The following is a 26,344-nucleotide window of genomic DNA, read 5'->3' as shown; positions in this document are numbered from 1 at the left end:
TAAAGTCTTTTAATAACGAAGAGAGTCTAGCTATGGTCTTTTCGTAGCTCAAATGAGTCGAGTATGGTCTTTTCATAGTACAGATCTTTTCATTGGTCTTTTCATTTTGGTCGAGCATTGTCTTTTCATAAGTCTGTACAGACCTCGGTAGGGTAGCAACTATAGCTTAATCTTTCAAAGCTCATAATTCGTTCAGCCCAAGTAAACGAAATGAAAAAGGGCAGTTGCAGTTATGAACAAACTCTTATTGTAAATGTATAAGAAAAGGAAGCTGTTAGAGTTTCTGAATGTGCAATCGAAGTCGTGACGAAAATTAATCAATTCTCGGACCGGTTTGAATAAAGCCTAGATTCAACGTACCGATGCAAAAATGAACCCACACAAGATTGACACCAAATTTGTAATTTGTTTGCCTGGATTTAAGATTTATAAGTAGAGTCCTAGATAATTATTTTTCCTCCGAAACAACATTTTTTTTAAAAGAAAGATTCAGTTAAAAGACAAGCGGTTAATTTTTTGTAGTTCATATTATGACTTCTTTTGTAACTATTACAGGATTTTCTGGTAGTGAAGTTGAGATGTTTTTTGTTTGTTTATTTTTGAATTTTGTGAACAAATTTATTGATCGGATTACTTAAGCTAAAGTTTTCAGACGAGCCATTCAGTTTTCTCAGTTTTTCTGCGTTTGGTTTTGAATACTTTAATACAAGCAAAAATTTTAGAATGAACGAATGTTCATTACAGAATTAAATTGTGTTTGGCATCTAAAAACTAAAGCTGAGAGTTCAAGCAAGATTATTTTTGCATTCAATTTTATTAGAAAACATAATGAAAAATTACTGAAGTACAGACAACTTGACAAACTTGTTCACTTACAATTATTACTACCGTAAAACTGTACAAGTTCTTTAATCTGATGTAAATTTCTTTCGTAGATTTTGTTCACGCAAAATGATTTTTCAGAATATATATAGATCCAGTAATACAAAAATTATGAAAATTATTTAGACTTATGAAAATTTATCTTATAAAATGTTAGTTCATACGTAACAACAGACAATCAGTTTGATATATTCTGTTTATTAATTTGTTTATTACTGTTTACATTTATTCAGATTTAGCCTACAGGTAAGAGTTAAAGAATTCTGATTACCCAAAAATCTAAAAATCTTGCTGTTTTGCTGTAAAAATCAATCTCGGGTCCGAATTTCTTAGGTTTAATGCATGGATCAAATGTGAACATTCTCTGTTAATATTTAGTGGAAAAGTTGGCTAATTTTAAAATTCATATCAATCTTAATTCATTGAAAGAAGAATTTTCAGTTTCCGGCTGCTGGCCATTTTTATGTAAATCCTGAGTCGAGATTAAACTGCAGGAATTTTAAAGATGAATGAACCTAGAGGTAAAAATATTTTTTCAGGTCAGATTCTTCAATTTTTGAAGGTGCACTCGAATATATTACATAAAAATCCAATATATCAATTCTCCGAGTGATGTCAAAGCTTTCTGACCTTTGATTGTAGCAATTCCTTTCTTTCGCAAAACATGACTGTATATATATATATATATATATATATATATATATATATATATATATATATATATATATATATATATATATATATATATATATATATATATATATTGTAGCAGTTGAAATATTGGATGTGCTCCTCCAAGCAATCAGAGACTGAGAAGACACTATTTTCTTTTATATAGCGATAACTCCACTGACTGTAATCAGTCTATTAGAGTAGTTGCACGATGTGTATACCTCTAACTCCGGTGTTAACCCTTTTGTTGATCGCTATAATTGAAGTATACCTTCAGTGTTTTGCAGAGTCGGTTAGTCTGAGAGATATAGGCAAGCGCAGAAATAGGTAAGCGAGAAATAAGTAACTCTGGCTCTTTATACTTTAAGGCTGTAAACTTTAAGGCTGTAGCTCTTTATACTTAAGGCTCTAAACTTTATCTTTAAATTTATTGTTGTTTAATTATCGCGCTTGCTAGATTACATATGCCACTATTTATCAATAAAATTGACATTGCTTCAACACTACAGATTGCAGAAAAATCTTACATAAATTTGATTTTGTTGAATAAGAAAATTAATGCTGAAATATACTGTTTTTTTACGTGTGTTTTTTTTCAGATTTTGCCGGCACAAATAACTGCTTTAAAAATTTTTTTGTTTTGGGAGTTTTCATGACTCACGAGAAAATAATAGAAGCACGCTAACAAATGCATAACACATGAACTAGCTTTATTTAGATGATTGAATTGTGAAACAGAAAAAGTGTTCAATTGAAAAAAAGAGACAGATCGAATCACTGGAAAACCTCAATTGTTTGCGTTTATTGCTCATTTTCATTTCACATATTGAAAATGTGAAAACTGAAATTTACCTGGATAAAAAACTCCATATAATATACGATCTGATGGAAAATTACTTGACTTGCAACGATTAAAAAAAATTATTCATAAACAATCCAAAAGGCCGCTTGCCGTTCCGGAAAAACACTTCTGTCACAGAAAAGTTTAGATCTGAAAACTCTTTCTTATGCTACCTTACTTATAAAACGCTAAAAATGTTTTAGGACAATTTTATGGTAGAAAATTTTCCATAAATAAGCTTTTATTGAGCTTTAAGCATACGATAACATGCCGCCACTCAATATCCTAAGAAGCGGCAACCCGGGTCATCGATCATACAACTTTCTTGGATTTCGTACTAGGTCATATATGATTCTTAGTAATCGAACTAGGTCATATATGATTTGTATAATTTCTTTGTAGTCAAACAAGGATCATACAAAAAATAAAACCTTTTCTCAAAAGGCTTTTCTCAATTGCTATGCTCCAGGTTACTGATACGGAAAAAATCAATCAAAAGATGCATAGAGCGTAGAAAATATTTTTTAGTAGACATTCTAGGTCATATATGCCTTGTATGATTTTTTAGTACTCAAACAAGGATCATATAAAAATTTTCATTTGATGCCTTGCACATTAAAAAAAATGTAGTGGGTTTCAGAAGCCCCAAATAAAACTGTATATGGCACTTTTTGTGAGTAAAAAAAAGCAAAAAATAAAAAAGTTATTTCTATGTAATCAAACTCCATACTGCAATATCCAAACAGCGCTTTTAATGGCATCTCTTAAAATTAATGTGATTCCTTTGGTTTCATAAAAGGATCATATACGATTTCTTCGATTTCATTTTAAGATTATAAATGCTTTCATCGGTTTTTTATTGAAAAATCGAAATGTTTTTGTGATATGTGAAGCTACAATCTACTAATGGTTTTTCGGTGCTATCCATCAAAAGTATTTGATTTCTTTTTTTCTCACACTAGGATCATATTTGATTTCTTTGGTTTCATACTAGGGTCATATATGAGTTCTTTGGTTTCATACAAGGATCAAACATGATTTCGTTTAACTCATAAAAGGATCATACATTTTTTCAAGCGTGTTTTTTTTATTTCATGCTTGGATTTCAAACTTGGATTTCATACAAGGATCATATATGATTTTTTGGTCCCATACTAGGATCGCACGAACAAATCGAGTATCAGCATGAAATCATATATGATTCTTAAATGAATTCAAAGAAATATCAACCAGGGAATTGTTTGTGAGAATTCAAACATGATTTCGTCTCCCAGTAAGCACTATTGACCATTTAAAATTCGCCAAAAACTTAAAAAAGATGAAGAAAGAACGGAAAAAATTTGACTTCAGTTTTGAAAAACAGTCCAGAAACACCTGGATAAATGTATAAATTTTTTTCCTCAAAACAATTGAATTTTGGCCAATTTTCATTTTCCATAAACTGTCTCCCAGGTTCAGACCTCGACTTATAAAAAGACCATGCTCGACTGAAAAGTGGTATGAAAAGAGCATGCTCGAATCATACAGCCCATGAAAAGAAATTAGCTGAACCTAATCGTTCAAATAGACTTTAGCTCGACCCAAATTTTTGATGCTGCAATTTAGCTGAAACCAAATGTGATGCTCGATATTATCCCGACCTTGAAGGTTCACGCTGGACTCAAACAAGTTACATTCCCGCTCAAAATTGGAAAGCACTTATAACGTAGTCAACAAAATTGACCGTTCAAATTTCTGTATTTTTTTGTTATTTCACCGAAAAACGTTCTGTGCTATTATAAATATAATAAAAACGAATTTTAGAATCAAATGATCTAAATTATAACACACTGAACTCATTGCCGAATTCAACCGAACAAACTTGCAATATAGGTTACTTGCGAAAACTACTTTATCTTAAGAATTCAATGTTTCTGAAAATTTTTTGGCAAAATTTTACCTGTTTTTCGAAGGATGACTGCCTGTAGGTATGCTAGTTTGGTGTTGCTTGTAGACATTACACACCTATAAAAAGACGCATAGAAAAGTTAACTATTTATAATCCTCAAAAAATGCCATCCTCAACTCTTGAATTTTCATGCTCAACCTATTAAAAGACCGTGCTCGACCTCAATTTGTTATGAAAAGACCCTATCTGGACCCATGAAAAGACTTTAACTTCACTTTAACTAGGAGCTGAACCGTGTATTTATAGTGAATATTGGACACCCTTACTAGAATTAAAATTTTGTATTCATAAGTCGAGTTCTACGCCTAGGCCAGTTTGGTTGCCCGATTCCGCTGCGCCTAATCTTAACTGAAAACTAACTTATCTGGTTATGTTTTCATCTACTGGTTCTTTTCAAACAATCAATCCTTTCAAGGTATCTCAAAATAGTTATTTTATTAGTTTTTTATTGATCATGTGACGTCAACCAAAATTTAAGCGGTCAGGATTACTACATTTTTTTTGCTCTGAGTATAAATGAAAAATGATATTAGATATAGTTTGTCAAGAATTTAAAGTTTAAAAAATATCTAATTTTTTTTTCATCGGGCCAATTCCTAACAAATAGTTCTACGTAACCAGGTATCAGAATGAAAATAGTTGCAAGAATGTTAGCGATAAGTTGTTGCAACTATTGCAAAAGTTCACAGGTTTTTTGTTTTCCTCCCGAAGTTTTTTCTCTTTTCTGTTACACTTGTTTGAAAATTTACAGCTGACATGGAAATGCTAACGCTTTTCTTAATTGAGAAAATTGATGCAAAACAATTTACGCAAAAATAAAATATATTTCACAGTTAAATAAAGCCTTTTCACTCATTGCTGCCATTGATGCGGTTAAAAATTAAAATCTAGGACCTTCACAAAAATAATTTCGAGAATCTAAAATTGAGTTTAACGTATTTTGATCAAATAGCCCTAAATTTTGTGTGGCTGCAATGGAAATTTAAATCTCTTAATTAGAGCCTTACATTATTTAAAAGAGGTTTTTGATGCATAAAATTGGTTTGAGCGATCTCAGCAACCATCAGAAGACCTTAATCGTAAAATTAGTGAAGATAGTTTGACATTAAACAAGAAGTCAACAAAAAGCATATTTCTACAGACTGGTTAATGAGGATCCCCTTATATCTCATCCACTCTGTTTCTCTCACTCAACTGGTTTCTCTCTCTCTCTCTCTCTCTCTCTCTAAGAACTCATCTTCATGAATCTATAGAAAAGTTTTTAAATGTTACAGAATTGAGCTAATCCTCAAATCATTATTCGAAATACTGTTGACATAGTTGGATAAATTTATATAATGGGCATGGCCAAAGATTTTGTTATTATCATTGAAAGTGTAAAATTGATGCGGGCAAATCTAAACTCTGAAGCATTTGAACGAAATTGACATATTTCATGTTTTGTTGTTGTTGAATTTTATAAAGGCAAAACATGGATAAAGTCCGATGACAATGGATAAACTGAGATGATAACATCACAATAGAACAGCGTTTTTTTAAAAATATTTATAAAATTTTCTCAAAACAGTTAACAGTCATTATGGAAAGTGCTTAATACAATTAAAACTGCAAAATTGACAAAAATATGATTCGGTTGTGAGCAGCTCCGGATTAATTTACGCACATTTTATTTTTAAACAATTGTTTTTCTAGCATGCATTTTGGTTATTAGGATGATAATATATGTAAGAGTTAAGCAAAAGCATGTTTAGTCGTATAGAAATGAGTGGAGGGATCAGGAAACGCGCGCTTTGTGTTAAAAAAGTATATCCAAAAAAGTTAAGAAGGAGTTATTTAGCTCGTAATTCCAAGTTATTAAATTTCCTAAAAATTATCTTATCAACTTAAGAAATAAAATTTTCTGGTAAAGCTTTAAAAAGAACAAATTTGGTAGATCTTACATAATAAAGATTGTGATAATTGTCTTTTTATTAGATTTCATGGTAGAAACAAATTTTTGTGTTGGGACGTTGATATACTTATCTCATGCCAATTTGTAGGACTCTCTAAAGTCTGCGGATATCTCGATTGAGAAAACGGTATTTGTTAGATTTATCAGCAAAAAAATATTTGCCAGACATACTGTATAATGAAGACCTGCAAAAAGGCTAAGTTGTAAAATTTGTTGAGATCATTTTGGTGCGAACCAAAAACAAATTTTCTGATTTTTATTGGCGTGAATTTATATGACATTGCCAAATTTATATGACATTGCCAAAGTTTTGTAATAACCTGTAACGACAGACGTTCTAAGATAAATTTGATAAAGCTAAAGATAAACCTTTAGACTCTGTTAGACTGTGTGAAAACTGTTGTAGTGAGTCTACCAGTTAGAAAAAATTTCTCAGCCAGGAGTTTTTTCTCAAAGCTTCATGAGATCACATTATTTCTCATTATTATCTTATAAGATCATGCGAGTCAGGAATAAAGAAAAACTGAGTACTATCACGCAGAGCTGACGATAAGAACTGATAACTGATAATACATACCGAGAGCGAATACTTGATAGCATGTACAAGTTGATATGCTGATGCTGAGTAAACACTTTGAAAACATCTTAATGAAGATAATGATATATAATTGAGGAAAAATAGCTGTGGAGCGTATACTATAAGAACGTAGTAAAACGTAAGTATAGAAGGCCAGAATTATTTTCATAAATTTTAAAAATTTGGCACTTTTTGTACAGATGCATAAATGAATGGAAAACACTTGTTCTTTTGTTGGTAACTCAACTAAGATCTGTCGCATAGTAAGAAAATACGACAATTGCGATTGTTTGTACGTATAACTCTTAAAAGTACGTTTGTACGTATAACTCTTTGGAAAAAAACTAATTCCGTATCAAATAACATCTAATTTTTTAAATGTGGTCTTTGAAAACACCAAGTTTCGTTTGCATGTAATAAAAATGACCCAATTTTTATGCAGAACAAGGAGGCTCGGTAATGTGCGTACGCACATAATGTTCCGACCCCGTTCATCCACATTCTTGACTTAATTGACTACCAAATGATGAGAGATAGAAAGCTTTCAAAAACATACACATCGTTCAATAAACAACCAATAAAATACGATAAGGCCACGCTACAGGGCCGATGAAAGTTGTTGATAATAGGACTACTAGAACGGACAATAATAAAAGCCTAAAAACAAACATTATTTACGACCAAAACTCGATGTCTATATTAAATCAAACTCCATAATAAAATCAAACTCGCATCAGATAAAAACCAAAATAAAACAATTTAACCTATTCTTCATTAAAAAAGATATGAGACCTGTCCCCAATGCGACCCGTTAACAGGTCGAAAAAAGAGCAATTATTTGTGAAGTTCAAAAATACTTTTCCATTTTTGAAAACAATTAAATTCAAAGTTATTAATGTCATTAGATATTAACTGAAACCACTAAAACGTCAATTTATATCTAAAAAGGAAGCAATTGAGACATGTCATTATCCAATGTTCGATTGAGCAAAACTCGAAAGGCAATGGCATTAACGTTTATTGTTACAGTTTAAAAAGAAACCAAAAATACTTTGAAATGTACAAATATACAAAAATCTAACGTTTTATGAAATCTTGTATAAATAGTAGTAAAAAAATTGAGAAATCAATGTTTGAAGCTAAAACCTTATAAAGATAAAACTATAGCTCACTGGAAACGGGTTGTGACCTGTGTTTACAGGGACTGATCTACAAATCGACCGAAAAACTAATTAAAAAAACGAAGCTCAAAAACTCAAATTTTTTTTAAAGAAACATTTTCAAAACTCATAACAGAAATAGGATTACAACAAAAAGTGATGGATTAAGTTTCAACACCTCGGGGATTCAATGGCCTGCAAAATAATGAGACTAAAACACGAGCCAACAAAAAACAAATACATAAAGATGTCAAAGTTCAAACAATTTTACAACATGACATTGTTCAAGGAACTATATTTATAAGACGTTTACTGCAAAAACTCTAAATCATCATATTACCTTCATCCTAACATCAACGGTTCTTCCTTATAAAAGGACTACATAGGCATGACAACTAAAAGAAACCCAACAAAATTGAACAGTAAAGAAATCTTGAAAACTTTTCATGAAACTAAATGGTCGAAGCAATCAGTCACGACGTATAGCCATGCGCGAAATATAAGTTTGAATCAACAAAAGTAATAGAGACTTCTAATGAGTAAGACTGAGTTACATGGTGACAAAAATAAAAGCAAGAAGGAGACAGATGAAAATTTTTTTTTTTAATTTTAAATTGAAAGCTACAAACCGAAATATTTAACTAGGTTGATTTATAAGTCTTGGGGAAGCAAGTGAGATTAATCACTATGGGTTAAAAGGTGCACAACAACAAAAAGAAAAACAATTATAGGCAAAATTAGAAAAAAAATTATTGCGATATAACTGTCTCCGCTCAAAAAGCATAAACTATTCAACAAAAACAATTAACAAATCCAGATACACCTTTTTCCAACATTGTGCATTTTTCCTATAATGTCTTCTTTTAATTGGACTTATCAATGATATGATAATTTGACAAGGAAACAAAATGAACTCATAAAATATGCAGTTATGACAAAAAAAGGAAAAAATGAAAACACATAGTACCGAAATAAAGAAACTTTTAGTTGAATATAAAGACGTTACCGACATTAATTTATAACTCACAGAAAGTTGGTTTCCGGCTGTTTTTACTGAGACTCCGCTCCAAGTTGAGAAAAATAAGATAAAGAGTGGTAAAGTTCAAAAGTCCACAATTTTTTTTCAAAATAAATATATTCAAAGTCATAACATGCATTAGACAACAACAGACAAAAAAGTCCGGGCTCTTTATATTTTCTAAAAACTAACTGGATCTTTGATTGGGGACACTAAGCCATTGGTACAAAAAGTTTAGGAAATGAAAGCAAAACGAAAGAAGTCCTTAGAATTTTAACAAAAAGAATTTTTGTGAGCGATAAAAACCATGAGCTTTACTATGAAGCCAGAATATAATCTCGTTGAGTCTCGTTTATGGTATATTTTTGACGAAAAATTGTCTGAATTTTAAAAAGTTTAGCAAAAATTCTAGCTGAAGAACTCGTATCGAACATTTCAACAACCCTCCTCTATCTTTAGAGATAAAATGTATAACACAACAGTTAACAATTTAAACATATTTTAGCAAAATTGACAAAAATTTGGTCAAAAATGACGAAAATTTGGTCAAAACCACTCACAACTCTCTACCACTCACAACTCTCTACAATTATTATATCGATCGGCCAAAATTGTCAGAAAAAAACCCATTTGAGTATATAGTTCCTCCCCCCCCCCCCCCCCCCAAGAGGGGTCTGAACAATAAGATTTGAAAAGTAACCACCTACATACTAAATTTTGTTAAACCAATTAATAGCTTTCGCCCTGTTTTTATGTCTTCATCTCACTAATGTCAATTTCAGTCGTATAGGCACCGAAAAAAAACAGTGCCACGTTTTGTCAAGTTTAGCCTTGCGCCGTACACGGCCTTGTTAAGATTTCCTATTAAAGAAGTTTTATTAACAATTTTGATTTTGTGATAACTTTTTTTAAGTAGAAGTTATCACAGGAATGTGCTAACGATTGTGTTTAAGTTTTAGTCGAGGTTGTCAATTGTACTAAAATTCATTCAACCCTGATCAACTCTTACAAAAAAGTTTTTAAAGAATTGGCTGGCTATAATGGTCTTACCGTCATTCCATACTCCCACCCCGCTTCGTGGTCATAAAACGTATCACCCATATACGTACCATAATGGGAGGGAACTATAACTTCATGGGGGGGGGTAATAATTTGATGGCGGTGGGGACTATAATTTCCCAGGGCTGGGGCTATAATTTGCTTGGGGAGCGGGTGCGGTCTATAATTGTGGGTGTGTGTATGTGTGTGTATGTGTTTGTGTGCGTGTGTGTGTTGGGGGGGGGGCTATAATTTCGTGGGTGGGGTTGGGGCTATAATTCGGGTGGGGGGGGGGGCTGCTATTATAATTCCGTGGGACGGGGTGCTATAATTCGTGGTGGAGGGGACCCATAATAAGAAAGACCCCCATTTTCTTAGAATTCTGTGCCTGGTTGATTTAAGGTTCAAAGTGTCCACGAAAAGAGGTAGAAGGGGAGAGATATGACGTTTCACACAGACCCATTTCACCTGAAATTGGCTACCATTGTGAGTGGTGGTGTGGCTGGAAGCATTGCAGAAATTGTCAGTATGCCAGTGGATACCCTAAAAGGAAAGTCTGCTAGCTAGATACCTCATTAAAATTGTATTGGGTTGTTTTCAACATATTTTTTTTCTGTTTGTACCCCCCAGGGTACATATTATTGGCACCACAGACGCACCTGCCATATTTTTAATGATTTATTATGTAATGGCACGTGCTCTGTAACTGGGGCTGATCATAATGGGAGGGGCACAAAGGGAAAAGATCTCTTCTAACTTAACTGCCAAGCACTGGTCAAACGCACACTCTTAAGTTTTTAACTCTTAAATTCCCGCTGATTTACCGTCCAGTGTACTTCAGTACTGAACCAGTGCAAATCTCTCACTATTTTTAGACATAACTTTTTCCTTTTCTAAACCAGTCTAATCATCAATTCAAAATATACACTGGCCAGACAACTTTTTTGGAGTGAGATTTTACTGAAACTTCTTCCATAATTTTAGCGCGTATATTTTCATTCATTACCATTGTCGTATACTTGTGTAAGTCATTGAAAATGGAAACTGCGAAAACTCAGCGGAATTCAGATCTTTTTTCAGAACAGTAGGTTTTGGAGAGTGTAAAACTGTTTTTTGAATTGACAACAAGGATGCTCGTTAATGTGCGTTCGCATATGATGTTCCGACCCGAGCTCATCTACATTTTTGACATAATTGTCAACCTAATGATGAGATAATTAAAAATAGATGTTTGAGTTTTAAAAAAATCGTTACACAACCGAACTACTAATTGAAATACATAACACCACGCCTCATTACAGCGCTCAGAATATCTGCCATTAGAAAGACTACGAGAAAAAAAACAAACTACAAAACGGCAAAAACATTAATTTTTTAGAGAATGTGCTGAAAGAAGAGAATAAGAAACACGAATATTGAACACTCACAAAACCTATATGAAAACGGATATTGCCCAACAAACAAAACATCATTTACGACATGATCTCAATGGAAAATTGGTTTTTAAATTACAACGAATTGGATGGACCCCTCATTGATGAGAATAAATTACAAGTTGACGAAAAGAACAAAAACTGAAAAATATAAAAGTCTTTGAAAACAAAAAATACCATGAACTTTAATACTATTCGCTGTAAACTGATTGCATTGAGTAACTTCATTAATTTAATCCTTACTTAGAAGCCTATGAGACCAGTCAGCATTTCAAGTTTACATAAGGAATTTCAGAAAATTTCAGAAAAAATTGAGAGAGAAACGTGTCAAACCCAATAGAAGAGAAGTTTTTGGTAAAATAATTTTCTTTGTTCATATACTTTTTAATAGCAATGGCATTGTTATTTCCTTAACAACATGACTTCAAAAGTATAAAGAAATATAATAAAACCACCAAAATTTTTGAGAAAACCAGTTATATCAACGCCATTCAATTCAATGGCTTTTAACGGAACTCAAAAAGTACGCTAAGTTATACCTCAATGAGAAATAAATGATGTTTGTCAGTCAAAAGTAATCAACGGGACATGACAATAGGTCTTATGATTATGAAAACTACAACAAATAAATGCAAAGACCAAAAGTTCATTGGAGAAAAGAAAAGAAGAAAGTTTCAAAGTCATTAAAACCATAATCGTTTCTCTGAAAATCTTATCTATGATCCATTGGACGTCTTTTTTAATCCGATGGGAACTATTAATGTTGTAGTAGTGAGATAAGATGTCAAAAGGAACCAAAATTACAAAAATGCGAATTTTTTTGAAATTACGAAAGCTCGTGGCATCGAAGTCATGAAACCAATAGTTAGTAGTTAAAACCGCCAGAAAAATTTCAAAAATTTTTTTCAAAAAGTGTTAACAGCCAGTCATTTCAATAGCTCTCAGCGGAAGTCTATAAAAACGCAAAGTTATTTCCGATAGGAACATGAAAATGTTTGTCATTTTTAAGTCATCAAAATACATCACATTAATTCTTATGATCATGAAAACAACAAAAAAAGCAAGCAAAACCCAAGAAATTCAGTAGGAAAGTGTAGGAAAGTGTCGAAGCCATTTGAATCGTAAAATTTTCTCTGCAAACATTGTCTATGATCAATTGAAAATTTTTTCTAAACCGCTGGAATTTATTAATATTAGAATACTGTGATGAAAAATGAAAACTAATCAAAACTACAAACACGTATATCCAAAATTTTAAAAAAAAAATTTGAGAACGCAGCATTGAAGTAATAAAACCAATAGTTAGAAAATAAAACCGCTATCCAGAATCGTTTTTGATGCCGCAGCAATGAAAGAGGTCCTGTTATTAAGGAGATTGACTTGCAGTTCACGAAAATGAAGTTTGGTTAATGTCGTGAAGTTTGGTTAATTTAAGTTTGGTTAATGTCGTAAAAATTATAAATTTTTTGATGTCCTGGTAGCCACTAATTTCAAGAGCTTCCAAGGAAATCCAAAAACACGTTACCTTATGCCTCGATGGGAAGAGTTGGATGTTTGTCATCAAAATTTTATCAAAAAGACATCATAATTTGAATCATAAGCTTTTCTCTGCGAACTTTATCTATGATCAACTGAAAATTTTTTCTAAGGCACTGGGAATTATCAATATTAGAATACTGTGATGAAAAATGAAAAGTAATCAAAACTACAAAAAACTATATCCAAAATTTTTAAAAAAATTATGAGAAATCGTCATCGAAGTCATAAAACCAATAGTTAGAAGATAAAACCGCTATCCAGATTCGTTTTAGATCGAATTACAAAGAAAGAGGTCATTTTATGACTGAGATTGGCTTACAATTCACGAAAATAGGTTTAAGTTTGTTTGATCTCCAAAAAAAATTATAAAAAATAATTTTTGAAGTCTTAACAGCCACTAAATACAAGAGTTTTCAAGGAAATCCAAAAATTACGCTACCTTGTGCCCTAATGGGAAGAGAGGGATGTTTGTCATCAATATATTATCAATAAGACATTACAATAAGTCCTATGATTATGAAGACAACGACAAATACAAGCAAAAACCAACAAAAATTCATGCAAATTTTCAAGAAGAAGGTGTCGAAGCCAACTAAACCATAATATTTGCTCTGAAAATCTTATCTAAGATCCATTGGATGTCTTCTCTAATCCAAAGGGAACTATTAATGATGTAGTAATGAGATAAGATGTCAAAAGGAAACAAAATTACAAAAGTGCGAATTTTTTTGAAGTTACGAGAACTCGTGGCATCGAAGATATGAAACTAATTGTTAGTAGTTAAAACCGCTTAACAGATTAATTATGTATGCAATAAAAAAGAAACGGGTCATGTCATTACTCAAATTTACCTACAAATCACGGAAACAGATTTAATAGAGTTTAGCGTTCAGAAAAGATTCAAATTTTTTTTTTAAAAGTGTTAACAGCCAGTCAATTCAATAGCTCTCAGCGGAAGTCAATAAAAACGCAAAGTAATTTTCGATAGGAACATAAGAATGTTTGTCATTTTTAAGTCATCAAAAAGACATCACAATAATTCTTATGATCATGAAAACAACAAAAAAAGCAGAAAAAACCCAAGAAATTTAGTAGGAAAGTGTAAGAAAGTGTCGAAGCCATTTGAATCATAAAATTTTCTCTGCGATCATTATCTATGATCAATTGAAAATCTTTTCTAAGTCACTGGGAATTATCAATATTAGAATATTGCGATAAAAATTGAAAAGTAACCAAAATTACAAAAAAAATTATCCAAAAATTTTTAAAAATTGTATGAACTAGTGGCATCGAAGTCAAAAATCCAATAGTTAGAAAATAAAACCAATAACCATATTCGTTTTTGATGCCGCAGCAATGAAAGAGGTCCTGTTATTAATGAGATTTACTTGCAGTTCACGAAAAAAAAATTAAGTTTGGTTAAAGTCCTAAAAAATTATAAATTTTTTGATGGCTTGGTAGCCACTAATTTCAAGAGCTTCCAAGGAAATCCAAAAATACGCTACCTTATGCCTTGATGGGAAGAGTTGGATGTTTGTCATCAAAATTTTATCAAAAAGACATCATAATTTGAATCATAAGCTTTTCTCTGCGAACTTTATCTATGATCAATTGAAAATTTTTTCTAAGGCTCTGGGAATTATCAATATTAGAATACTGTGATGAAAAATGAAAGGTAATCAAAACTACAAAAAAGTATATCCAAAATTTGAAAAAAAATATGAGAAATCGTCATCGAAGTCATAAAACCAATAGTTGGAAGATAAAACCGCTATCTCGAAAATAAGTTCAAGTTTGGTTGATGTCCAAAAAAAATTATAAAAAATGTTTTTGAGGTCTTAACAGCCACTAAATACAAGAGCTTTCAATGAAATCCAAAACTTACGCTACCTTGTGCACTGATGGGAAGAGTGGGATGTTTTTCATCAAAATATTATCAATAAGACATCACAATAAGTCCTATGATTATGAAGACAACGACAAATACAAGCAAAAACTAACAAAATTTTATGCAAATTTTCATGAAGAAAGTGTCGAAACCAACTAAACCATAATCTTTGCTCTGAAAATTTTATCTCTGATCCATTGGCTGTTTTTTCTAAATGGGAACTATCAAGTTTAGGATAATAGGAAAATATTTCAAAAGGAATCAGAATTACAAAAAAATACGACTTTTTCTGAAATTATGAGAACTCGTGTTATTGAAGTCCTAAAACTAATAGTTATCAGATAAAACCACCTACCAGATTAATTTTAGTTGCATTAAAAAGGAAGGTGGTCCTGTTATTAATGAGATTGACTTACTGTTCATGAAAAGAAATTTAATATCGACTAAAAGTTCAAAAAAAGTTCGGAAAAGCTCGATTTCTTTTGTAGTTAGCAGCTCTATGCCATAGGACTCCCAAAATTTGGTGAAATCTTAAAAGAAAATCAAAATTTTATTAAAAATTTCGAAAACACAGATTCGAAGGCAAAAAAAAACATGAGCGATTTCTTGAAAACGAATATTTTGTTCGTTGGGTATCAGTTGACTATAAATTAGGTTTGACCTTTACAGAACCTCGATATGAAAAGTGACTACTTTCTAAGTGATTAGAAGAACAATAATAAATTGGAAATTTTTCCAAAAAAACAGCTCTCAAATTGAATTCGAACTTTTTTTGATTGTAAACTTCCTCAAGAGACCAGAACTAGCCTTTTTATCGGTCTATTGGTAACACAAAATTGCCTCAATTAGTAGCGTGAAATGTAATTTTGAATTAATAATTTTATAGAAAGGCTTTATTTGAACAAAAATTTCGCTAAAAGTGACTAAAATCATGCAAATATCGCGTGTTCACACAAAACTTTCAACCTAGATAACTCTTCGAAAAACACGAAATTCAAAAAATTCTTTTTATTTTTGAATTCTTCGCGGGACGAGCTTTTTATTAATACCACTCTCATTTCATTACAATGAATATATCGATTGGCCAAAATTGACTGAACAAAAAAACCCCATTTGAGTATATATTTCCTCCCCCCACAAGTGTGGTCGGAACAAATATGATTTTCTGCACATTTACACCTCAAAGACACAACCTATTAGAGAATACCGAAGAAAAGCGACGAAAAATTTCTAAGAAACCTCCTGTATGATCGGTTTCAAACGTATAAAGCGTCGGTACGTTCGGTTTGTTCGGCATTGTTGGTTTCAAACGTAAGAAAGATTTGGTATCATCGTTTTTGGACAGAGCTCGTCGGTATGCTCTGTTTTAGACCTAAGAAATTGTCGGTTTTTTCTATAGGAATTTTTACTTTTCTATTTATAATGTAGCCAGACGTTATGATAGCGTTCTGTTCGCAGGAATGTTAAATTCACTGAAAAAATTATGAGATAATGTGCAATTCTACTAAGAATTCTTCACCAGTTCATTCTAAAATAAATTGAACGAATATAATTTTCTTAGTTATTTTTTAATTCAAAAACACATCTTACTTGTTTAACATAGAAGAAATTCTGTTGATTTATTAACATTCACTGAAATTTGACATACCTTCTTGCAGTTTACAGGGAAACTTTTTGACGGATGGTTACGTTTGAAACCGAGCATGCCGACTGTTTTTTGTTCGGTCCGCTGGACTAATCTGAGGTTAAAACCCTAAAGATATAAGTTTTTAGTATTTCTCTCATCAATACCAAATCCCTCCTAGGTTTAAAAAACGACAATATTGAATCCTTCGTACGTTTAACTAACAGCGACAATACCGAATCTTTCTAATATTAAATACTAAACAAACACGATGAAGCCAATGAAAAATTTTAGGAACTTTCGACGTTATTGGCTAGAAAAAAACACCGATGCTGCCAATATTTTTATGTTTAAAAATCGAGGAGTTTGTGACTAGGGCACATGTCAGCACATTACACCTCAAAGGCATAAACCTAAATTTGACCGAGAATATAACTTAATTCCGTTTTGCTATATTAATAAATGGAATTTTCGTGAATTTTGTGGAACTGGGTTACATTAAAAAACTAAGCTATTTTTAACTGAAATTTGTTACAGAATTCGAAATATTTGCAAAATTTGAAATATTGAGAATTGTGGATTCCAAGCTACAATGATCGTAGCCTGAATTCCGTAATTTGACGTAACCGAATTTTACGAAAGCAAATTTAGACAAATGCCATTCCGGTCTGCCTTTGCACTGTAACGCAGTATCTTATGTCTTTTCCTTTATCCAGTTAGAGCCATGGTCCAGCAACGGAACCCTAATTTATCAACATTCGGGAACGCCTTTTCCTTAATCAGTACAACCTACAAAAGTGGAGGTTATCCAGCATTTTTTGGAGGCAAAACTGGTGCCATTGCAGCCGTACAGCGTCAAATGGTGATGAATTCTGTCAAAATTGGGTGCTATGAACCGGTCCGAAAGTTTTACTACGACTTATTAGGAGTTCCGGAGGAAAGCGGCGGTTTGCCGGTCAAATGTGTCAAAATTTTGTCCGGTTGCACTACGGGGTTTCTGGCTGTCATTGTTGGGCAACCAACTGATGTTGTCAAAGTTAGAATGCAAGCAGAGCCGGGCCGATACAGATCATCACTCCAGGGAATTGCTCTTTTTATTCAAATTACGTAACATAACGTATATTAACGAAAAAAATTACGTAAATTACTTAACGTCAAAGGACGATAACACGTGGCAAAAGGTAGGTTTTGAGCAAAACGATATCGTTTTGTGGTTTTGTGGACAATTGGCAAAAGCATCAATTAGCCTAAATTTCATTTATACAATTTTTTTGTTAATTGTATAAAAAAAAACAATTTAAAAATCAATATTTCTCAGAAGCCAGTTCATAGAAAAGAGATAGTTTGATATTTTTATTAATCCTCAATTAGTTATGCGAGGGCCCTTTAAACAATTGTCAACTAATTAGGCCGTTGGCCTGAATAATAGCCGAAAGGAAATTTAGCCGAAATGAATATTAGCCGAAAAGGAAACATTAAACAACCAGATTTGAGAACTAACAAATATTATAGCGTGAATAACATGTTCGGTCGTAAAATTTAGTTTGGCTGTGACATAACATTGAAAACAAAAATTATGGGTTATAATAATAATAATTTTTAGAATAAACAATTAACTTCGGCAAAATTGTATTTTGGCTATTGCTGTTGATTATAATTGTTGAATAGTTAAACCTGTATCAAAAGCCCTTAATAACGTCGTTTTGGATCACTATTTTTCTTGTAGACAGACTGATATCAAATATCATAGAGCGCTGAGGCATGGCCGTGGCCCGTGACGCATGGTCAAACGCGTTAATTTATTTGTAAGCGAATTCGATAATATCGCGCCCCAAATATGTTTGCTTGAAAAAATTATCTAAACAATTAATTCTTTTAAGTTTCCCCAATATTGGCTTCTTGGTTCACGTCGGCTAAAATTTCGGACACCGTTAGGAGACGATCATGCAAACAGTCAAAATTTTAAGTATCTTTACATTCAAAAATTTACCTGTTGTCATGTAATGGAAATTACATGAGTAAACAGAAAAAGTGGTTCTTTTCTGTTTTTGCCCCCCACGTCCATTTAAACCTCCCACTTATACATGTTAAAGCATATTGGTTGCATTTCATACACTTACATATACAATTATATATAAGCGGCATTTAAAATTTAATTATGCAGCGAACTTTTGAAATTAAGACGTATACGGTAATTGAACTTAATAACTATTAACTTTGAATATAATATAAGCACACAAAAATTAATGCGTGTTTTTAATGTTTTTGCGCTTTTTTTCACAGAAATAGCTTAATGGCACTATTTTTTTTGACAACTGAAAACAAAAACTTATATATTTGTCTACCGGTACCGGCATTTTATTATGACTAACAAAAGGGATCTCTAAGGACCAAAAATTACATATTTGGGGGGTGCAAATAGACTGGCTATATAAGGCGGGGGGCAATAACAGAAAAGAGCCGAACAAATAGTATACACGATATATGAAATAACCACATACTTTCCTTTTCAATAAATAGTGAAATAGATATAGAAATGATATCGAGTAAAATATTCTATTATTTCTGCATGAAAGCGTAGATGGAATGTATGTTTTTGACCACAAAAAGACTGTCGTAAAACTATCAATCATAACATTCCACATTTTCTCTGCAAAAATACGTTAAAAACAAAAAAACCGGTTTTTTGATACCAGGGCTTATTAAGCTATAATGTTTTTAAATTTATTCAAAATTGATTGGAGATCTTGCCAAATCTTAGGGTCAAGGGCTGGTGATGAGGTAGTTAAGGTTTAATTAAGGTGCTATTTTAAGAGTTAAAAAGTTCTTAAGAGAGCTTGTTCACCTTGAATATTACCAATCTGTTCATGTTGGTAATGCTAAAATTTGTCAAAATTGTAAGAATTTTGATTGCGATGAACCACAGAGATGACAAAAATCACAGCTAGTTATCATGCAATAGGAAACAAAGAATTAGGTGTTTTGTTCAGCGGCACCTTGCAAATAGGCAAGTTGGAATTTAATTTAATAAAAAGTATATATAATAAGCAGTAGTTAACAGATGATGCGGGTGAGGAAGAGGACATGCTAAGGAGGGAAGACAAAAAATGGGAGTTCGAGACTTGGTGTAGTTTTGATTTTTCCGCGAGTTACGGTTGATGCTCAATAATGCAAGATTTATGCGCTCATTTTTTTCACCGCAAATCGACGAATCTCACACATAATGAATGTAAAAAAAATCGGCGAGAGTAGTAGTTACTATTTATTGCAAATTGAATAGAAATTACTATTTACTGGAAAATAAACAGACTAAGTGTACGCTAATGTTCGAAAGTTGTAAATAAATCCTCCTGCACTAAAAAAATCTGTAGATTGCCAAATCCCTCAGAGAAGAGAAATCAAGTCCAAGCAACTGCTAAACTTTGGTTGGGGGAAATTCATAGCGGTGGAGCTGGGAATTAGCACCAAGTTGCCGCAGAGCTGAATGAGAATGAAACTAGAATTATAGCCGCATGCTCAAATTTGATTGGTCACACTATCCAATTCGATTAATTTAAATTACAAAAAATTTAAGAAACGGTGATTTAATCTGTTGTTGGTTGATTATCGTTAGTGTGAGTTCGGATTGCGCCCTACTCAGCCACCCCGTGACCGCAACGGCTCCCCTCACGAGGAAAGGGGGAAGTTAGGACTACAGATTAACCTTTGTAAGGTTATGTTTAATTTTTTTCCACTGAAATTTGATATTTGCCTTTGAAATACTTAGGTTAAGATACACATATCAATGCTTGGGAATTATTCAATTCTAAATCTCATCATATGGCATTCTGCTCTATGCCCGTTCGGCTCTACCCGCATCGTCTATATGTACCATAGATATCCACTATTTATTATTTTTTAAACTGGAACCAAAAATGATAATACAAAAAAACATAGCATCTGTTGTTTTTCCACAGTGTATTACGGACGTTACTATATACGAATTGGCAAACTTATAGATGTTAAAAATTTAAAGATTACTCGTTAAAATTGCGTTAAATTACCTCCTATTCCTTTATCACTCGGCTTTGCTCCAGTGTACATGCGGAGCAACATTGCAACCCTATTGTGTGTTATTAAAGGCCGTAAAGTATTGCGATCAAACGATTCCACGTACTACCACAAATAAATTTACCTGCCTCTTGTTTCTGAAAATTTTCTTATAGCAATAGTATGGCGTTACAGACAATTTTTATAACATTGAAAACAAAAACTTAGGATTCCAAGAATAATACTTTTTAGAGAAATAAACAATTAAATTCGGCACTTGTGGTTGATTATAAATGTTCAACAGCTAAACCTATAACAAAAGCCCTTATTAACGGTGCGCTGGATCACTATTTTTCTTGTAATGCAAGAAGCGAAGTTTGATCGTCTGCCCTCTTTTGGTTAATTACCTGCTTGATTGAGAGCAATTTCCTATTATGTTATGAACGCGTACAGGCCTATCGCCATATTTACACAAATGAGGGCATTAAACGGGGGTTGTGGAGGGGGACGGTGCCAGGTTCAATCCGGAGTGCCCTGGTCACAGCTTCGGAAGTGGGCTCTTTTGACATCATAGAGACGGCTCTAATCGAAAACAACATCATGAAGGAATCAAAACTCTCAATCATCATTACTTCCATTTTATCAGATAGATAGGATCGTTTTCCAGGGATACAAGTACCGATTTGTTTGTTTTTAACTCTTGAACGGGTGTGTATCTTGTAATAGCTTGCAAGAGTCTTACAAGAGTTTAATTACCAGAATTATTTTTAGTTCAGTTTTTAATAAAAAAGGAATTTAACTATAACAATGAAACCCAATTTTTGTTGTGTTTATGTATTGCTAATCGGCAGTGACAAAGTAAAATTTGTCAAAAAAGGAAAAAATTCATTTTAATGAAGAGAGAACTTTTTTCAGACAAAGCAACTATTCATTACAAAATTTTCACATAATGATGAGTTTGGGTTTTACTCTCAGAAAGGGTTCCTGTGCTGGTTCATATCTGGAATCGCAGTCGGGGTCATCGCTACTGCCGTCGCTTCACCCGCCGACAACATCAAAACAGTATACATTGACAAGTCACACCTGTACAAGAACCTGTACATGTGTGTTCGGGACAAATGGGTGAATGAAGGATGGAAGTCATTTTACAACGGGGCTTTTTATAATGGAACCCGATTGGTCATTTGGAATGTCGTAATGTTCGTCAGTTTCAAATACTTCAAAGAGGGCGTTGATATTATGAGAAATAATGAAACTAATCAGATTAACCAGCGTCAACGGTGACCTACAATGAGAAGTTCGGAACTTTCTTTCGCCGAAACAAAAACTTCTGTCCGAAACAAATAATCAATTAGGACAATGAAAAAGTTTTAGATAGCACATAGGTATATTTTTGTACGTAAATTATTCTACTTAACTGAAAGACTAACTGAAATTAACTTCGATTGCAATTAACAATTCTCAAATTCTCTTGTCACGTGATCTGATTGGGGGGGGGGGGGTGGCATTTTTTGAATTTTTCAATATAGAATGAAGATACTTAAGTCATGTCCGTTTAGATTATATTCACATATCTTTTCGCATTGCCAGGAATTAAACAACCCTTTTTTTAGCGAACAGAGACAAACCTAATGAAAATGCCAAAAATGTAAGTTTTATTTGTCAAAAATTTCGACTAGAATTATTTAGGAAGAAAAAGTTGAAGAAAAACCGATATTCGTTTGTCTAACTCAAACGTGGCTTAACAGCGGCCTTAACAAAATTAATTTACTCTAAACAATTACACATACACTATGGTACCAAAAAGCTACATACACCTAGAAAATTTTTACGAAGCGCCAGAAATACCACAACACTTTGAATTCAAATCAGTTCTCTAGTAACGGGTCATTATGCTTTAAAATTTTGTGATATCCAGCAGACTCTTTTAAAAATTTTCACTTAAGTTTCTACCGACATCTGAACTACATTTCCGCCACTTTTTCTTCTAATTATTCCCAATGTGTCTCTTTTTATAATGTGTCTCTTTTCTAATGTGTCTCTTTTTCTATTTGTTGTTGATTCGAAGTTGACCATAATTTTTCAATTTCATTTTGATAGGATTTTTTGCTGACAATTCCAGTGCTTTCCACTCGACTTCTCTCAGGAAAAAGTTGGAAATCTTTGTTGCACCGGATGCATGCACCAAAAGACGATCTTGCTGAAAAGTAAGACTTTAAAAATACTATTTTTCTTCATAATTTTTCAAAGTTTCTGCGCATACTGAAAAATGTTGCAGGTTTTGTTTCTTGTCTTTTGTCAACAAATCATGATGTGCATTTCCAGGAAGAAATGGCACAATTTTTTCACTGGAGACGCCTGAACCTGTTACATTTTTCAAATTATTGTTACTAGATCTTGATTGTAAGCTGATTGTTGTGTCTTTTGTCCATGAATATTGGGCTTTTCAGATGACAACAGCGCAGTAAATAAAATAAAGAGAACAACAGCCTAACCATCTTTTCTGTGTTGTCTAAGAAAATGGAAAGCAATCTTGTCTATATGTTAAAAATTTCGTGCTATTTGCACCTTCTGGCAAGTAGAATGTTTTGAGAAAATGGCCCATAGAGAGCTCAAATAGTGTTATACGTAGCTTTCTGGTGCCATAGTGTAAGTCAAAAATAATTTCCGTGCAACGCAAACGGAGGAGGAGATGACTAATAAAAGAGCAGATGACTAAAGAGTGTGACTAAATTTTGGAAAGACGATAAGAAATTGAGCGTTGGATGGAACTTCTGGTTCTCATGCGCCCAACATCTGCGGAACTGAAAAAACTGATCTTTTTAGTGGTAGAAAGGCAGAAAATGTTTTAATTTCTGCTGCTTGAGTTGGTGTTACTTCGCGCAGCAGTTTAATATATCAAACAATTTAATATATAACAACAAAGAATCAAACGAAAATTTTGACAACTGACAAATTGCAGAAGACTATTAAAATTTTAGTAATTGATAACGTAATGTTGGTAAATCACAATTCAGAATTCACTCAAATTTTGTCCACAGTGAAAGAGAAACCAATATTCATCTGCTGGCATAGATGGGCTGGTCCGGTCGTCAAAACAGGGAATTTCAGAATTGATTCACCAGGTTCAAGTAACAATCCAAACGAATAACCAAATTTACATACGATTGTCAGCAAAATTATTTCAACCCTGCGCCATATGCCCGTGAAATTCTGTTTGCGATGGTCAGAAAATATTAAGTTAACCATAGAGGATTACATCTCAAAACCTGAATGGGTTGGTAACTGAAAATTGTTGGAATAGTCAACTGTCTTTTGCGTGCATCCAACTGCGTTGGGAAAATTTTAAGCAGCGAAAGGAAAATCCCAAGAGGAATCGATTAGAGTGACCAAGAGAGGGTGACTATGCTGGCCGGCAACTTCAGTGGAGCAGGCGATATACAAATGCGACAACACAATGAAGCGGCTTCGATAGAGCAAGCGACATACAAAAGCAACAACACCATGAATACACTTGCCTCCCGAGCTGAATTACTTTGTTTTCAATAACAATTCGAAGAGGAGGCAGAAATTTTGTCTTCGCACATAATAGCACCAGGTAACAGAGAAACCCTCCTTGAAATCGAAGGAGTGCATCCTAACGAAAACGAATTATTTGATATATTGGATACAATAGCTCCGAAGCGTTTCATTTCGATTACACAAAAGTCCTTTACAGCTTCAGTCTTTTTCATCTTTTACAGCTGCGGGGCCTCCAAAATGTACCAAAAGCACCTTCTTCTTGCAATCAATGGCTCCATTGCCAATCAATCTAAGCGGTGAACTTTTTCTTGAATCAGATTAGTGAAATAGTTTTTCATTTATTCATTGAGCTGGAAAAAATTTTCCGTTAGTCTTGTTGCTTCAGCTGAAATTATTTGATTATTTGATTTCAGAAATGCATTCAATCCAGCAAACCAAAAGAATATTCTCAGCTTATCAAAAGTTTTGATGCTTATTCGTTTTCCTTCTCCTCCTATTGTTACTACAGATAAACTAATTTATTCTTCAATAGCTCAATGATTGACAGTCAGTCTGGAGTTTAACAAGAAGATACAACGGGTCCACTTTTGTTCTCTGGAAATCTAGCCTCTTATCAATGAAATTGATGGAAGATTATCAAACCTCATGCGATACCGCTGGTATATTGATGACTGAATTTTTTCAGAAACTGGGGAGGATCTGTGTAAACCCTTGGAAATTCTAACAGTATCAGAACCAGAATGCGTTCGGGAACTGAGGAAGGATAAATGCGAGGTATGGTCAGAAAGCATAAAAGAAATTGATATTTTGATCAAAAGAATAACATAGATGGAATTGAAGTTTAAGCAGCTGCTACAGGTTCTGGTGCTTTTGTCGGCTCAAAAAATTTAAAGGAATTCATACGCAAACTATTACATGTGAACAACCCACAATGTGTTTTTGGTGTCGTTCGTTTTTGCCTCGGTGCCCCCACATTGGTATTTTCCTTGTGACGCAACTCAACCTCAGGAGAATCAAAAAATTTACTTCAAACATTTGAATTGGGTCAGCGCGCACATTTTGCCAGCATTCTGGGGTTCTGTTGTTAGATAGTTCATGGCACCTAGCATGCCTTCTAATTAAAAAAAACCAGTCTTGCACTGAGAAATTCGGCTGAACAGATGCAGACCTCATATGTTGGCTTTGTTTCCCAATCCTCTGTTCTGTTAGAAATCTAACAGCCACAATCTAAATGAGGACCCTCATGCACCCCTCCCAAAAAAATTAAGGAAAAAATTGATAATACATCTTTTGAAAACTTGTTAGGAAGACAAAATTATTTTTTGAAAAATTAAAAAATTTGTTTGTTACAGTTTTCCCTGCGACAATCAGTTGCCTGGTTAATCCACAGCCCTCATTCCAGACTTGGGGTTGTACTTATCTCCGAATGATTTCCATATTGCTCCTAAATATCGACTGGGTGTTAAGCTGTACGAAAACAAGAGAAAATTTCCATTTTGTAATTGTGGACCCCTAGATGTAATGGGAGATCATGCAGTGGTGTCATTTTATGGTCGGGGTGACCTGATTGTTCGTTGTAATTGTTTACAAGACTAAATTATATCAGATTGCTCTGGAGCCCAATCTGTGAGAAGAATTTACTACACGACAACAACTCCAGACGGGTGGATATACTCTAACCTGTATGGAATGCAGTTCTGCTGGCAGTATTGGGTGTTACCGTAAAGTCTCCTTTGCAGCCAGGCTATATCGCATACGTGGTTTACAAGAACGGTTTCGCCCTGTCAGCTGCTGAGGACAGGAAATACGAACAGAACGTCCACAAATGCAGCGAAATTTGTATTCAGTTCAATTCTGTGGCTTTCGAGTCTTTTGCTGATTTTTCAGAAAAAGTTTAAAGATCTTCAAACGTATCGCTACTCTGGCTAACGACAGAGATTTGCATCCTGCGGCGATATCTGTAGCTTTCAGTAGGCTATCGCAATCCGTCTCCGTTAGAGCAGTCCGCGGGACCGCAGTGGTGCTGATTGCACAAGATGCAATTTTATAGACACATGAAACACGAGCTAACCTTTGATTCCCTGCATCACTCCCATATATTCGTCAAATAGTTTGTCACCCAGTGAGAGGTGGCAACAAATGCTGATGAGTTGTTGACAATTCACCCAATGAGAGGGTAGCTCAAATTTTTAACTGCCATCGTATGGATCGTACTCTAGTGG

At 33.4% G+C, this 26,344-nt stretch overlaps 2 protein-coding genes across 2 annotated transcripts in view; both read left to right on the top strand.

The window, feature by feature from the left end:
- The window catches only part of LOC142349540 (endoplasmic reticulum resident protein 44-like), a 558,035-nt gene that overhangs the window by 77,125 nt on the left and 454,566 nt on the right, over nucleotides 1–26,344 (top strand). The gene's annotated exons all lie outside the window — the stretch shown is intronic.
- On the top strand, nucleotides 705–21,254 carry LOC142349045 (dicarboxylate carrier UCP2-like). The gene is made up of 4 exons (XM_075400457.1): nucleotides 705–1,128; nucleotides 10,490–10,637; nucleotides 17,288–17,658; nucleotides 21,054–21,254. Exons 2-4 carry the CDS (start codon nucleotides 10,529–10,531, stop codon nucleotides 21,252–21,254), a joined length of 681 nt encoding a protein of 226 aa, XP_075256572.1. The 5' UTR covers nucleotides 705–1,128; nucleotides 10,490–10,528.

The sequence above is a fragment of the Convolutriloba macropyga genome, chromosome 11 (genome assembly GCF_964194025.1).
Source record: "Convolutriloba macropyga chromosome 11, txConMacr16.3, whole genome shotgun sequence".
In the NCBI taxonomy this organism is placed as follows: Eukaryota; Metazoa; Xenacoelomorpha; order Acoela; family Convolutidae; genus Convolutriloba; species Convolutriloba macropyga.
Note: the sequence above shows the minus strand (reverse complement) of the source record. Positions and strands in the feature narration are given on the sequence as shown.

Coding starts and splice junctions, on each gene's coding strand:
- LOC142349045 (XM_075400457.1), top strand. CDS start 10,529: ATGACGTTTCACACAGACCCATTTCACCTGAAATTGGCTACCATTGTG. Junction 10,638..17,287: donor GCCAGTGGATACCCTAAAAG/GAAAGTCTGCTA, acceptor TCCTTTATCCAG/TTAGAGCCATGGTCCAGCAA. Junction 17,659..21,053: donor GATCATCACTCCAGGGAATT/GCTCTTTTTATT, acceptor GAACGCGTACAG/GCCTATCGCCATATTTACAC.